At 43.4% G+C, this 16155-nt stretch overlaps 1 protein-coding gene across 1 annotated transcript in view; it reads right to left on the bottom strand.

The window, feature by feature from the left end:
* The window catches only part of LOC138297014 (protein FAM200A-like), an 82023-nt gene that overhangs the window by 30911 nt on the left and 34957 nt on the right, over positions 1–16155 (bottom strand). Inside the window, exon 2 of the mRNA XM_069236531.1 lies at positions 2479–3884. Coding sequence (XP_069092632.1) covers positions 2479–3884 — 1406 coding nt within the window. The remainder of the gene's footprint in view (positions 1–2478; positions 3885–16155) is intronic.

Here is a 16155-nt window from a genome sequence, read left to right as displayed (position 1 = left end):
ATATAGAATGCACTTCTTCGTAATGCAGAAATCAAGTCTGCTTGAATATATTCATAACATTTAATCTGAATTGCATTCTCTGTTCTATAATTATTGCTGAGCTGTGAAATAGGGTACATGAAAACTGATAATTTGGTTTCTCGTTTATTATTATCATTGAAAGAGTAGAGTTTCACAAAATGAAGATAAGTGAAAAAGCATCTGGCCACTTACTGCTAATTGTTTATTCTAAAAGGTTTAACAAAGCCCAGATAATTTTATATAAGTTAAGAATGGAGTGTTGAGGGGACAGAGAGGACTTTGTGCTAGGCGGCCTTGACGGGACAGGCCATGCAGAATTGCTTCACTTACATTTGCAAGTCTAACAGAAGAGCCTTTAGCCTTCACTTGGTGGAGAATTATTTGCCTTCCTTCCAGAGTATACAAAAATAGGAAAGTGAGCTATTATCTTAAACAATAACTTAATTATTTGAAGCAGGTATTAAGAATATGAACCATCTTTGAAACTCGAATTAGACACTTCTTTTGGTTCTGAATTCATCTCTGTAATTATTACTAGGTTTAGATTGATATAAAGCTAAAACAGCTAGAATATTTTCTTCTGTTCACCTCACTTTTATATGTTGCAGCTGCTATTCTATTTCCTTTTATTATAGTTACAATCCATATTGTGTGCACTAGGATAGGATTTTCATTTTAAAATAAATGTTTATAACGTGTCCATTGTTGTCTAGTGGTCTTGAGTGTGCCCTTCCATCATAAAAAAAAGACTTGGGCTCCACTAAGCATTCCTGCGAATTTTCACAATATTGATTGTTAACTGAAACAGATCCCACTCGAGTAATGCTCAGTTGGTTGCAGTGTGGCTGCAATCCAACTGGGTTTCCATCTTGGTTTGGCACATCAACAAAATCCTTAGTGCCCATGGATCTAGAAAGCCTATCTCCTGGGTGGTGTTCTAGAGAATCTATTAAAAAATAAATCAGAGGTGTAGAGCTGTGTCAGTAGAGCAGTCCTTTTGTACAAGCGGACCTACTCATTATTGATAACGTCAAGGTAGCTCACCTACATAGGTCATCACACAGTGTGGATGGCAGAGGGGAAATGTTTTGGTCCCAGTTCCTGGAGTAGCAATGCCATATGAATACCTAAGTATTAACAACTATCTGTCCTTACTGAAAGATTTGTATGTCAGTGAGTCGCCTAGGAGTCTGATCACATTGGGACAAGTGCTAATTTGTCACTGTTAATGGGCATTTCCAAAGTGCAACCATATATGTCTAGTATTTTCATTCGTCGTATTGATGTCAAAGATGGAAAATGCAGAAACAAAAGCACATCATCGGCACATCAGGAAATGCCAGCTGAGTCACAGTGTAAGTCATTTATAGAACAAGATACAGAATAAGGACCTTTGATCGTTACAGGGGATTTTAAAATCACATGAACCCCTAGATAACTCTGAGCAATCTATCACCTGGGGGTGAAGACGAGAAGTGGAGAATCCTGAAATTTGATCTACCAGCATACAGAAATGGCTGCAATTATCTACAGAATTAATGGGGATTCATTGAAATCTAGGTCTCAGAGCAGGCAGTGCGCGGTCCTCTTCTGACTTAGCTGGCACACATACCTTTAATTGAGCAAACCGTACAAACAGAAAAGAATACATAATGTTAGATCTTCGGCTTGGTCATTCGTGAAGGATATTATTATGATATAGAGTGAAGACAGTGATCATAATGCTTTAAGCCTCACAGTGCAAGGTTATTTAATACCAAGGTTTAGTGGACCAACCCCCATACAACTTGGAGAATTACAGCTTTCAAATAATTGGCGTATATAGAAGTGGTCCCAAGTTAGGAGTAGGTCACAAAAAAAAGCACACAATGATGCCAAAGGTGTTGAAGCATTAGATACTCTGTTAACATATATGGGAATTACTTATATACCAAATGACACACTGGTAATCCATGAGAAACTGTGCAATAGATTAAGACAGTGGTTCCCAAACTTTTTCGACCGGCGGCTCCCTTCACCTACATTGGCCATTGTTCGTGGCTCCCCATTATGTTACTTTTTTTTTCGGGTGGGCGATGTAAGCCCAGCCTCAGGAGTACTTCAAATTTTCTCCCTGCAAATAATTGGGATGTAGGCGATGAAGGTATTATCATATTGGTAACAAAATAAAAATACAAGTTGTTTACTTTTTTTTTTATTCAGTTAAGTCAGAAACAATACAATATCAAGAGCCAAAAATGTTTCCACGAATTAGCAACCTTTTTTGAACACATGTAAGATGAACCACACAACAAAGTTCTGTAGTAAATATTTTTTAATTAACAAGAAAAACCAGGGAGTCTGAATGTGAACAAAATAGAAAGGCCTATGTTTGGAAAATCCTAGTGAGATGGATGTGCTTGTTTTTCTTTACAAAGCTCCTCGAATGTTGGTGTTATTTTTGAGATCGCAACACACATTTCTTTTTCAAGGTGAATTTTTGCCCTATATTTTGACTTTATCACTGCAACTGCTGAGAAACCAGCTTCACAAAGGTAGGAAGTAGCAAACGGGATCAAAACACGCAGGGCAATCTTGCTAATCACTGGGTATTCATCTTGAGTTTGGCACCAAAACTCAAGCAGTGACAGAGACTGGAATTGTACTTTCAATGTTGAGTCACTTGAAATGTCAATGAGCTGTTCTGCTTCCTCGTTATTGAAATGCTGAGGTATCTCAGCATTGAAGGGATCTCTCACCCATTTTATTGGCTCCACTTCATCCTCTGGGAAATATTTCTGAAGGTAAAAATGCAGTTGTGACAAATACAGAACAAAAACTGTCCTCAGTTCCTCCTTTAATGCCATCTCATTGTCTTGCAGAAACTCTTCCAATGAAGGAAAACATTTATAGTCACCTTTGCTTACACTGCATTTCCAAAGGATGACTTTTTTCTTAAACCCTGAAACTTTGTCTGAGAGCTGCAAGATGGTAGTATTATTACCTTGCAAGGACTTGTTCAGTGTGTTCAGTTTTTCAAAAAGATCCGAAAGAAAAGCCATTTGTATTAGAAAGTCTGCATCAATAAATTTGTCAGCAAAACAATGTTCATCATCGTGTTGATATGAGTATATTTCATTCCTAAGCTCATACACCCTAAGCAGGGAGTTACCGAGAGACAGCCATCGAGAACTGCTGTAGAACAAGAGGCATGAGTGTTCGGCACCCATGTCTTCACACAGCTTAGCAAAAAATCTTGCTTTCATTGGTCTTGTTTTAATAAAATTTATCACTTTGGTGACTATTTTCAGAATATTATGCAGTTCTTTATTGAGGTTTCCTGCTGCTAGTGCTTCTCTATGTATTATACAGTGTGTCCAAATAGCATTCGGTGCTTTAGACCGTATGCGAGCTTGAAGTCCTTGGTAGCATCCAGCCATTGAACGACCCCCGTCTGTACAAACTCCAACACATCTCTCCCAGTCAATCTGATTCTGTACCATAAAATCATCCACAACCGCAAACAAATCTTGACCGGTAGTTCCACCTTTCATTTCCTTACAGAACAACAAATCCTCAACTATTTTTTTTTCATTAACAAACCTGACATAGCAAATAAGATGGGTGTCTTTTTGGGTGTCTGTTGCCTCGTCCAGTTGGAGTGCAAAGTCTTTGCCTTTTAAGTTACACATGAGCTGATCGTTAATATCGTCAGCCATATCGTTTATCCTCCGGCTGATAGTATTATTAGAAAGAGGCACTTTGAGCAGCTGTTTACCAGCATCTTCGCCAAGCATGATGGTTACCATATCAACAGCAGCAGGCAAAATCAGCTCTTCTGCAACTGTGTGTGGTTTTTTTACACTGTGCAACACGATAGGCCACTTTATAAGAAGACAAGAGGGCGTTACTGTTAACTTTGGCTTGTTTTGAGAAAGTGGTCTTTTGTAACTTGGCTTCTGTTAGTTTTCTTTGGAAAAATTCCCTTGGCTTTCCAACCACATTTGGGTGAAGACTTTCAAGATGACGCTTTAGTTTACTTGGAAGCAAGGATTCTAAAGCCAAAACTTTTAAACAGATTACACATTGAGGACGCTCCTCATTATTAACCTGTACACATGTGAAACCATAATCTAGATACCTGTCATCATACTTTCTGTACTTGGTTTTTCGCTTCCCATCCTCTTTTTTCTCTGAAGAACCTCAGACTTCACTTTGCTCAGACGAACTTTAACTCGGCATTAAAAATCTCTTCATTGTCAATCATAAAGATGCCAATCAGTTCACACGTAGAAGAGAAGAGAAGAAAGGGAAAGACTGAGGAAGAGAAAAACGAAATAGTGTCACAATGGTAGAAAACAGAAAGCTGCAAGAGTGAGCTGAAGGGGAAGGAAGTGGTTTTAAAATCATTGAAGAGGCCTGAGATGGATTTAGTATTACACTGCCTCAGTATTCCGTTTTCCCACATTTAATTTCAGCAGCCCATGTTTAAGAGGAGGACTTTGGGTACTGGCCCATTTTTATTTACAAATTTAGCAATGTCGTTCACACTCCCACTCTGCAGTTTCTTGAGAAAAGGGGTGGTTTCTGCAGGGTGCAATTCTTAGCATCAAGATAGGGGCAATATGTGAAGGCATTAACAACTATGGTGCAAGGCAAAGTTGTTACCCCCTTAACAACAAATAGAAGACTCTTGATGGGCTAAAGGTCACATGGCACTCAATATATATTTGGCTTTATGGCTTTTTTAGCCAATGTGCTTGAAAACGTTTTTTTTTTTTTTTAATTGCCAATATATTCTACTTTTTTAAAACGTTCTTTAGGAACTACTCCTTGAACATCCCTGGGGAGAGCTGCTGCAGTAGGAAATTGGCAAGTTCTCAGGACCCCATTCTAGTCCATCATTATTTTGCACACTGTGCCACTTCAGTCTTTAGTCCGAGCCATATGCAAATCAGTCTTGACCCTGCTCTAATGTGAAGAGTGTGAACAGTGCAGCCCAAACTGCCTGACCAGTTCTTCCCTAACCAGAGCACAACACAACTCATGACTGGTTTTGCCCTTATTAGGGATCACTAGCCAAATATTGCTTGGCTCCAGTGCCACAATGTGCCACAATGTGCCACAATGTGCCACAATGTGCCAGGGGCCCACACCTGGGCCTAACCGCACACTGAAGTATACAGAAAAAAAATGCTTGATTTAATCTCAACCACTAGCAGTTTCTCAGGACCCCATCCCTCCAGTCCATCTTTATTTTGCACACTGTGCCACCTCTATTTGTATTCAGCCATAAGCGAATCAGTCTTGACCCTGCTCCAATGGGCATAGTCCAGCCCGACTTTAACCGTCGTATAGCCATGTTGCTTACCTGGGGAAATTTGTGTGGGAAATCTCCTAAGAAGTGTATAATGATGAGAACGAGCGCCTTTGTAATGTGTGGCCTAACTAGTCTTGTGTTTTGGAAAGAAAACAATTCTGTCATTTGAAAGCGTTTGTTTTCCGGGAGAATTAACAGTTATGTTAGTCTGCAGGTTCTAATCAAAACGTTGGACCCTGGCACTTATTCCTTTATAAATTAAGCAGGGAATGCGTGTGTTGTATTACAAACACGAACAAACACCCTTCCACACTCAGTGCTGGGAGCGCCCTCCCTGGCAGAGACTCTTCCCGCCCTCCCAGCTGAGCACGAGGACACAGAATCTGGGCCAGTGACAACCAGCAAGGAACACACGTGTGCTCTGGCATTATGACCGGCACGAGAGCGGAAATCGAAAATAAATGGGGTGAAGCATGGGGGGAGGGGTTAAAAGTTTGTATATGTGCACGCAGTTATATTCTCCAAGGTCTACACAGTCTACAATGTAGATTCCAAATTCTAAAAACGATAATAATTACGGTAATTACCTGACAATGAGCTGAAATTCGACTTGGAATGCTGAGGGGGCTCTCGGAGTCTCTAAATTGCCGCGCGCCTGTAAATGCCGAAGAACGTAATCACGCTGGGTGAAACCATAATGCCAGACGTTGACAGGTGGGGCTCATGTAATCCCCCCGACATGAAATGCTAATGTCTACTGCTCGACTGGAAAATAATTACCTCCCTGCGTAAGTTACGCTGGTATAAACCGCGTGCATAAATCGTTTCTGAAGTGTGGCATTTCATGTTTTCAAAAATGCGCACGGCGCACCGGGGTGCCGCGGCGCACAGTTTGGGAACCACTGGATTAAGAGAACTGTTTACTAGGGAAGTTAGGATAAGAATACAAGTGGCAGCAAGTCCAGAATACGACAAGGCACTAAGGTCTGGCTGTAGCTGCTAGGACAGCGGATAATAAACGTTTCTACCACAAAGTGGCCGATGGCAGTCACCAAATCACATCGGAGATTGAGCACTACATTTAACCTCAGGTATGGGGTAGACCACTTCGAAGGCCTGTAAACTAAAACTGAAGTAGAGGCAAGCATAACATCAGATGTAGAAGTGCATGGGACATCTGAAAAGCTAAGTCCACTAGGGATCACTTTAGATGAAACCTATGAAGACATCTATAAGATCGCTAGTGGCAAGGCCCTGTGGCCAGATAAAATCCAGGGGGACTTATATGCCTCAGAACCTAATATTTGTGGCCCTTATGTAAACTGACTTACCAACAGTATACTGGAGGGTACTGAGATACCAAATTCTTGGTGCGAACTGAGATTGTACCGATATATAAAAAAGGTGAAGGGGACAATCTTGTAATTATAGGCCTAAAATCTGGTTGGCAACCTACAAAAGATTTTCTGTTGCCAGATATCTGCAAGCTGACTTTCATGGGAAAACCATCAGTATAGATCAGATCTCTAGATTCTGCTCGATATATTGGAAAACAATCACATTGGGAAAGGGACATCTTTATGTTGGGTTTGTTGGCTGCCAGTCATTTTCCAATCTGATTTCACCCCATAACCTCTGGAATGTGCTGGTGCGCATAGGAGTCCCAGAAAACATTCTTTCAATTCTATTATGACTACATAATAGCAACTTTGCTCAGGTCAGGTGGGGAAGTATGGGTGAAACAACTAATCGAATTGCAGTTGAAAAAGGGGTCAGGCAGGGATGCGTATTGGCCTGACTCTTTTAATTGTAATGCAACAACATGATAACATATTTAGACATTACCTGAAGTGATACACCAAAAACTCGTTCTATAAAAGCCTTATCTTTACTATTTGTAGACAATACGCTGTTAATTGCTAAAACGTCCTCTAGGTTTGCAGGTCCTGGTGGACCGGTCTATAGAATTTTGCAAAGATCGTAGGCTGGAGTTAAAAACGTCTGAGGCAAATTGCATGTCCTTTAACCCCTTTAAATTCCATAAGGATATTTTAAATTGAAAAGATAGAGAGGGTTACAAACCTTGAATTTCTGAGTGTAAGGCAGACTAACAGTATGAACTGGCTACACCAGTTAAACAAAAGTGCATTGAAATTACAACATCAATCCACTGCCATTTTAAAATTGTATAAAAAACAAAAATTAGAATTGTCTCTCTAGCAGTAGAAATTTATAATACAAAAGCATTGGGGTCTGCGCTCTATGGGGCACGTTTTTGGCCCAAGAAAAGGAAGATAGGACAACTGTGGTGGAAAATAAATTCTTAAAATCACTAGAAAACTTACCGCAGAGAACCCATTTTGTGCTGCTATATATTGACTTTGGCCATCGACCGATTGCGCATATTGTAAAATCGAGACCTCTGTTATATTGTGGAAGATTATGGCATACAGAGGAAATAGGCCCATATAGGACTGCATTGAAAGAACTATTGCAATCCAGTAACTGCCTCATTATCCCATGTTTAGCTTATGTAAAAGCAACATTGTATCAACTAGGGCTGGCAGTTTTATGGGATTCCCTGACAGAAGTCCGTTGGGTAACTAAGTCAGTTCTTAAAGAAATATTTTTTCACTCTGTATGGAAAGGAGAGTTGCTTAAGTTTCTGGATAGAAACATCACAGATAGGTTTTTGGAAATGCATACCAATGTTTGAGCCCTTTCTTGATAATCTGTCTTGCCCTGTAGCTAAACAACTATATGTTAAATATAGGTATGAAATCCTACCAACTAAGACTTTTTGTTCAGGATGGTGTAAGACCAAGTGTGAAAACGCGCCTTGTCCAGCATGCAAAAGAGGGTTAGAACCAGCGCTTTACTTGTTTTTCTTCTGTAATGCTTACATCGGCCCTCAAAAGAAATAGATTTTACCAATTTGTCGTATGTTAGGGATTAGGCAGCATTTAGAAGCATTGAGAATCTGTAGATATAGTGCAGATGAAGTAATTGTCTATATTCTATAATGTGGCTAAATTTCTGAGTATTATTCGGCTTTTGAGAAGGAAGTTGTGTGTCAGATTCTTAAAGTGGCTTGCACGACCACTGGATCATCTAATGCATTTTATAGTTTAAATTGTCTTATATACTAATGCATTACAATGGGGTTTGAACTAGATTTATTACTAATTTATTATGCTGTATTTTATAGATTAATCTATCCACAATATAATCTAGAGCCAAAAACTCATTAAAGATGTGGAATAAGAATTCCCAATGTATTAAGTCAACACTTTTTTAAGTCAGTTAGGTCCTGGGCTTGTGGCTCCACCAGTGGATGTCCTCTGGCCAGTCTTAGCAGTAGGCACCTACGGCTACGCTTGGGACTGTGGCGCGGTATGAAGCTGCTTTGATCTTCACATACCAAGGCCATTATAGCCTTAAAGAGCCAGTTGGCCATGGTCTTTATGAACATTTGATTTCTGAGTCGAGTGATAGGAGGGCTGCAGGAAGAACATAGCTCTGGAGACCTATCCAGCTTCGTGATTACCACTGTGGTAGTCTTACATAAATGCTTGGGCGTCTACCATTCTGGATGGCTTTGCTAAAGAGGGATAGCAAGTGTGGGTTCATAGTAACTGCTTAGATTTATTAATAAATTGTATTGGAAAGCTGTTTGTCCTCGGTGTTCTCCCGGAATGCATCTCTGCTATTGCCTCGGAGCTCTCTTGCGCCCCTAGAGACAGGTCTATTTCATCCTGATCTGAGGTGCTGAGCTTTCTAGCCACTTAAGTCGTTGATTACTGGGTTAGCTGCTCTATTTCTGGTGATGGGTGTGAAACAAATAATGATTTGTAATATACTGCAAAGGCCTCGGTTATTTCTTTCACCCTGGTCACCCTTTGTCTCACTAGCAGTCACTCTATCGGGGACGATTTTGTCCAACATGTCCACTGTCACCAACCAATACACCAGTTTAACCATCTCTTTGTCAAGGTCGTACACTACAATTTATGAGGCTATGCATATATGTTTGGCCCTTTTCAAGGAAAATCTCGTATTAGTGTTGAGATGCAGTAGCTGTCTAAGAAGCAATGCTTCTTTAGAAATAGAGGCTTGCTCTCCCTGTTGTGCCATCCTCACTTCCAGGTATAGCAAACTGACATCCCTTTCCCTTCTCTTCCACCAGCCTCCATGCACCACATTCCACGCTGTATAGAACTCAGGTGTATATTTGTAATGCGATTGGCAAGTGATCTCACAACCATTGCAGAAGTATCTTGATTCAGACTACAACTTGGGAGTTTAATGCTGGTAGGAAAAGGTAGTCTATTTTAGAAAAAGAGATATGTACATTAGAATAAAATGTGAATGATCGATGTTCCCAGTGTGAGGTGGGCCACACATTTAGTAGCTCTAATGAGTTGGCCCAGTCTGGTGGTTTTGATAATCTATGTGGGCCCAAAGACCTGGGTTGCCAAGTGTCATGAAGTCTGTTCATGGTTGCATTAAAGTCTCCAGCCGATATTAAATTCCGGGTAGCCACATCTGTAATTATAGGAGTGTGTGTATGGTTTCACTGAGGAGCAATAGAAGCAAGTACTCGCTAAAAAATGCACAACTCTGCCCCGCCATATGATTAGACACATCATTTGATCTATGTTGATGGGGGAGTGATTTGTGAATAAGTATTGCCACTCCAATAGACTTGCTTGCAAATCTCGAATTAAAGACCCTTCTGTACTCATGTACCCAGGAAGCCACAGTTCTTGTCTTTAATGTGTGTCTCCTGCAACAGGACTATGTCGGGATATTACTGTGTAATATAGTGCAGCACCACTCCCGTTTTGATCTTATTTTTAAGTTCATTAACATTCCAAGATAAAATCTAGTAGTTTTTGGAAGGGGGGTTGTTGATTCTTGCTACCCATAGCCATGTGTTGATGTGTCCATGGAATGCATGCCACAAATGCGGAACATTACAACAGAGTCTCCACACCCAAAGAACTGGCTACTTCTACACGCCTACAATTCACGTTTTTACATAGATATTAGTACACATCAACGTGTGCATAAAATGGGGAAGCTATTAAATGCACAATGGCCAAGAAGCACACTGCACCTGTGCAACTCTCCTCAGGTAGTGTGAACTTGCACAGATATTAAGAAGTATTGAGACAATGACCAGTCAATACTCACACAGATTCAGAGCCGGCTTTAGCATTGGTGACACCCAGTGAGACAGTTTTTTTTGGCATCTTCCCCCCTGACCTCCTTGTCCACCAGTTTCCTCACTACCACTCTCCAAAAGTGCCCCTCCTCTCTCCATAGCCTCTCTCTGACATACTTTTAATTCTTTGTAGTTCTACTAACAGCTCACTCACACTCAGTTCTGTGGTCTGCATGGTACACGTTCTTTGAGGCAGGCCTATTAACCCTCTGCACTGCTTTATGATGAGTCAAAACTGCCACTAGAAATAATTTGATCTCTCACCAGTAGAAATATTAATCACCAGAGTTATCTCGACATGTTTACTGTTGCCTGAAAAGTGCTGGAAACACAAGGAAGTTCACTTTAAACCAATAGTTGTTTTTAAACACAGCGCCTGCCAAAGTCAGCACTAGGTGCGGCTGCACTGGTCTGCACCGCCCTCAAGCCAGCCGTGCACAGGTTCTCAAGTACCGACTATAAAGGAGCGTAGCTTCAGGAGGGTGCCAGGGGGTGCGTGTGGTGTTACCAGGGGTGGCCACTTTATAGGGGCGAAGGGGCATTGCCCTCTAGATCTGCTGCCCCGTAATATTTGTTACATTCAGGTTTTTTAAATTATTATTACGTTTTTTGCCTCTACTGTCTGAACTCATTTTCTGGCAGAACCGAGAGTACTTCAGTGTAGGCGGGGCTTCATGGACTGTAGTCTGCAGATTGAGCAGTGAAGGAGTCTTTAAGTGCGCATGTCAGGTTGGACAGGTGCCGTTCTATGTCCAGCCCGACATGCGCATTTGAGACCTCTTCCTATCTGCCCAATGTTAGTGAGCCTGGAGGTCACAGACAGAGCCCCCCAGTCTCCTAAGGGGCGCTAGGTTTGCCTGACTGGGCCAATCCTGGTGCTGCTAGAGCAGCATCTAGATTGGCTCAGGAGCAGGAACAAGAGATGCAATTATGCCTCCTTTATTCCTCGCACACTTGAGGCAGCTGAGGATGGAAAGATGAGGACATGGACCATCAGTGCATGGCTTCATTTTGAAGCCATGCAGTGATTGGCCATTTTCTATTTGTCCCATACTCTGTTCAGTTTTGTGCCCAGCGCCAGGAGCGGCGTTGTGCAAGCGGGAGAAACCAGAGAGTAGTGCTATGTCCTCCTCCTGCTGCCACCCCTACGGAATGAACAGGTCCTTCAATCAATCAATCAATCAAAAAATGTATAGAGCGCGCTACTCACCCGTAAGGGTCTCAAGGTGCTGGGGGGGGGGGAGAAAAAAGAAGATGGGGGGCTGACGATTACTGTTCAAAAAGCCATGTCTTGAGGTGTTTTCTGAATGACAGGAGGTCCTGAGTCTTGCGGAGATTGGTGGGGAGGGAGTTCCAGGTTTTGGGGGCGAGGTAGGAGAAGGATCTGCCTCTGGCGGTGGCACGTTGGATGAGGGGGACAGTGGTGAGGGCGAGGTCGGCGGAGCGGAGGTGGCGAGTGGGAGTGTGGAAGTTCACTCTTTCGTTGAGGTAGGCTGGTCCAGTGTTGTGGAGGGATTTGTGGGCGTGGATGAGGACTTTGAAGATTACCCTTTTGTCGATAGGAAGCCAGTGAAGGGATCAGAGGTGGGAGGAGATGTGGTCATGGTGTGGGAGGTCCAGGATGAGGCGAGCGGCTGCGTTCTGGATCCTCTGGAGTTTCTGCTGAAGCTTGACTGTGGTGCCAGCGTAGAGGGCGTTTCCGTAGTCTAGCCTGCTGCTGATGAGTGCATGGGTGACAGTCTTTTTGGTTTCTATGGGTATCCATTTGAAGGTTTTTTGCAGCATGCAGAGGGTGTTGAATCAGGAGGAGGTGATAGCGTTGATTTGCTGGGTCATGGAGAGAAAAGAATCTAAGATGACACCGAGGTTGCGTGCTTGCGTGGGTGGCGGGTGTTGGGGAGATCCTAGGGCCACCAGGAGTCATCCCATATTGTTTTGTTGGTGCCGAAGATGATGATTTCGGTTTTGTTGGAGTTTAGTTTGAGGTGGCTTGCTGTCATCCATTTGGCAGTGTCAAGGAGTCCGGCGTGGAGGTTGGTTTTGGCAGTGGTAGGGTTTCTGGTGAGGGAGATGACGAGCTGGGTGTCGTCTGCATAGGATATGATGGTGATTCCGTGTGGCCGGAGGATGTTGGCGAGCGGAGCCATGTAAATGTTAAAAAGGGAGGGGCTGAGGGAGGACCCTTGGGGAACTCCGCAGATGATCTTAGTGGCTGGGGATTGAAAAGCAGGGAGGCAGACTTTCTGGGTCCTTTCGGCGAGGAAGGAGACGAGCCAGTCCATGGCCTGGTGTCGGATTCCTGCGTCGTAGAGGCGTGTATGGAGTATTTGGTGGCAGACAGTGTTGAAGGCTGCGGAGAGGTCCAGGAGGATGAATGCGATGGTCTCGCCCTTGTCGACTCTGGTTCTGATGTAGTCAGTATAGGCGATGAGGGCAGTCTCAGTGCTGTGGTTCTTGCGGAATTTAGACTGGGAGGCATCAAGTGCATTGTTTCCCTCTAGGAAGTGAGACAGGCGGGCGTTCACTAACTTCTCAGCGGCCTTGGCGGGGAAGGGGAGAAGAGAAATTGGGCGGTAGTTTGTGAGGTCATCGGGGTCTGCTTTGGATTTTTTCAGGAGTGCGGTTACTTCTGCATGCTTCCAGGGGTCTGGCAAGGTGGCGTCGTCGAAAGAGCTGTTGATTACGGCGCGAAGCTTGGGAGCGATGGTTGGGCTGGCCTTGTTGAAGATGCGGTGGGGGCAGGGGCCCGAGGGGGGAGCCTGAGTGGATGGAATTCATGGTTATTTCGGTTTCTTCATCGTTGGTAGGGGCCCAGGTGTGTAGTAGGTAGGGGAGGGGGGGTAAGTTGTTGTTGGTCGTGTCGGTGGTGGGTGCTGGTGGTGTGAAGCTGTTGTGTATGTCTAAGATTTTGAGGTGGAAGTGGTTGGAGAGGGAGTCGCAGAGGTTTTGTGTGTGAGTTGGGTCGATGTTGCGGGCTTTGGGTTTGGTGAGCTCTATGATGATAGTAAAGAGTTCCTTGCTGTTGTGTGAGTTACTGTCTATGCGTTCCTTGTAGTAAGCCCTTTTGGTGGTACGTATGAGTTGGTGATGTTTGCGTATGGTGGTTTTGAGGGTGGAGAAGTTGGTTGTTGAGGGTTCCTGGCACCAAGCTTTCTCTGTTTTGCGGCATTCACGCTTGGAGGCTTGGAGTTCAGTGGTGAACCAGGGTTCACCACTTGATGTTGCGGGTGGTGATGTTTCTTCTAAGAGGGTGGAGTGAGTCAGCGCAAGTTGTAATCCATTGTGTGAGGTTATGGGCAGCAGTGTTGGGGTTGTTGGTGTTGGGGGGGTTATGTGCGAGTTGGGCATTCAGGTGTTCTGTGGGGCTCTTGTTACACATTCTGTAGGGTGTGGTGTGTTGGTGGTGGTGTGTGGGGGGTTTCGAGAAGGAGAAATGGACGCAGTGATGGTCGGTCCAGTGGAGTTCGGTGGTGTGAGTGCAGGTTATGTGGTTGCTGGAGTTGAAAATCGCATCTATTGTGTGTCCTGCTGAGTGGGTGGGTGATGTGACTAGTTGTTTGAGTCCTAGGTTCTTGAGGTTGTCTAGTAGGGATGTGGAGTTGTGGTCGTGGGGGTTTTCCAGGTGAAAGTTAAAGTCACCAAGGAGGATGTAGTCAGTGGAAGTGAGGGCGTGGGGGCTGATGGTGTCAGCGATGGCATCACAGAAGGGGGCGAGTTCCTGGTGGTCTGTAAATGAGGGTTCCTCTGAGGGTGGTGTTGGCGTTTATGTGAATTAGGAAGTGCAGGTGTTCTGCACTGTCTAGGGTGTCGTGTATGTTGGTGGCGATCTTTGTGGTGTTTTTATGCATAATGGTGATGCCACCTCCTGGTTTGTTTACACAGTGTCTACAATGGATTTTTTAGCCTTGTGGGATGGCTGTGGCTATGTCGGGCTCAGATGAGGGATTCATCCAAGTTTCCGTGAGGAAGGCAATGTCCGGGGAGTGTGATGTGATAAGGTCCCAGAGTTCGATGGCATGTTTGTGTACGGAGCGGGTGTTTAGGAGTATTCAGTTAAGGTGGTTCTGGGGGCTGTTGTTGTTGTGGTGCATAATGGTGTTGGTGTGGGAGGTGTTAGTGTTGTTGCAGAGCGTGGTAGCGTTGCAGGGCATGTTGGAGTCCTTTGGGGCTTAGAGCGTAGCAAAGGCCCACCTTCACAACAATACTGCATTTTTTACCAGGCCATCTGCAGCCATAATTACAAGGTACCAGATTGGGTGGGGGGGTGGTGGAGGAGTTGGGGGGGGGGGGGGGTTACAAAAGAATTATGAATTATGACACCAGTAAGCAAAGAATAGACATTAAAAAACATGAAATCGGCCTGCTGAGACTCTGAGCAGGTAGACTTTATGTTTTTAACCCTCTAACAGACAGAATTATGTGGCAACTTATTTTTATTAAAATAAAGTGTTATTTACTCGGGCACATGCAAGGCCTTCACTTTACTGGTGCTGAGTGCTTTTCAAATTTACTGAGTTTCTGCCGGCTCATGACTGGTCTCATAACTAGGAAGAACAAACCAAGATCAAAATCTTTATAGTAAATATATTAATCAGGATGTTTTATCATTCCATTTCTTAAATGTGAAACAGGCGAGGGGCAACATTACTAAGGAATGCACTATTTACTCTCTTTCACTTTCCTGCTTTTTAGGGGCGAGCACAAAGCACTCCGTCCCTCTTCTATTCTCTCTTTAGGGGGATTTTAACCATGCCCACTTTCATTGGTTGTGGGCTTGCCTTTTAAAATCTGTTTGTTTTTCTCCATGAAAGGCATTCATACGTCATGCCTTTTCCGGTGTTTAGCACTCCTCGAGAGCACCAGTAAACTACTGGAAACATACGAGGCTCCAGGTTTTCTGTATGGTTTCTGGACTACTTTTTCTCTTTATTTCTCAGCACAATTGCGCTCGTTGTTTTTTTTTTTTTTTTTGCTATTTAATGTGGCAAGAAAACTCCGGTTAGGAGCTTACAATGCTAATAGCTCTAACTCGACGTAATGCGAGACCTGTTGCATTACAAATGCTTGTTTACATTTGCATCTGCAGCCTTGGCCTTATGTGTTTCATGAGTGAACTGTGATGGCTGCTCGTCTTGTGCAATGAAAAGGCTACGAAGCGGGCAGTATTTTACTTTTACAGATCGGCCTTTACCAGCTTATCTAGCAAGCCTTTATCTGTACATGGACTAGAGGTTTTGTACTTACCGCCTAACGCAGCTTGTTAAAAATATTACCAGGAAAACAAAATTAAGATTGAAAGTGTGCAGTACTAAAAGTGTGTTTAGTGAATGGAACGACGTCAAGTACACCCACAGCAATTATGAGCTCTCAAGTCTGGCACGAGCAGTAGTGACATAAATGATGTCCTAAAAAGTAAAAAAGAAATGAAATCAAGGTGAATGTGTCAGTTCTCGCTAATTTCAATTGCTTGCCCGACTCCCTGCTTAACTTCGATGCTCTAAATTCGATTTCTCAGACACCGAGCACAACAGGGACATGCCATTACCATGCACCATGAATGATTGTTGAGGAGAATATCTGCTAGTCGGTTTTCTAGGTAGCAATGTGT

This window comes from Pleurodeles waltl, chromosome 5 (genome assembly GCF_031143425.1).
Source record: "Pleurodeles waltl isolate 20211129_DDA chromosome 5, aPleWal1.hap1.20221129, whole genome shotgun sequence".
Classification (NCBI taxonomy): Eukaryota; Metazoa; Chordata; class Amphibia; order Caudata; family Salamandridae; genus Pleurodeles; species Pleurodeles waltl.
The sequence above is the reverse complement of the archived record's forward strand: the minus strand, read 5'-3'. Positions and strand labels throughout refer to the sequence as shown.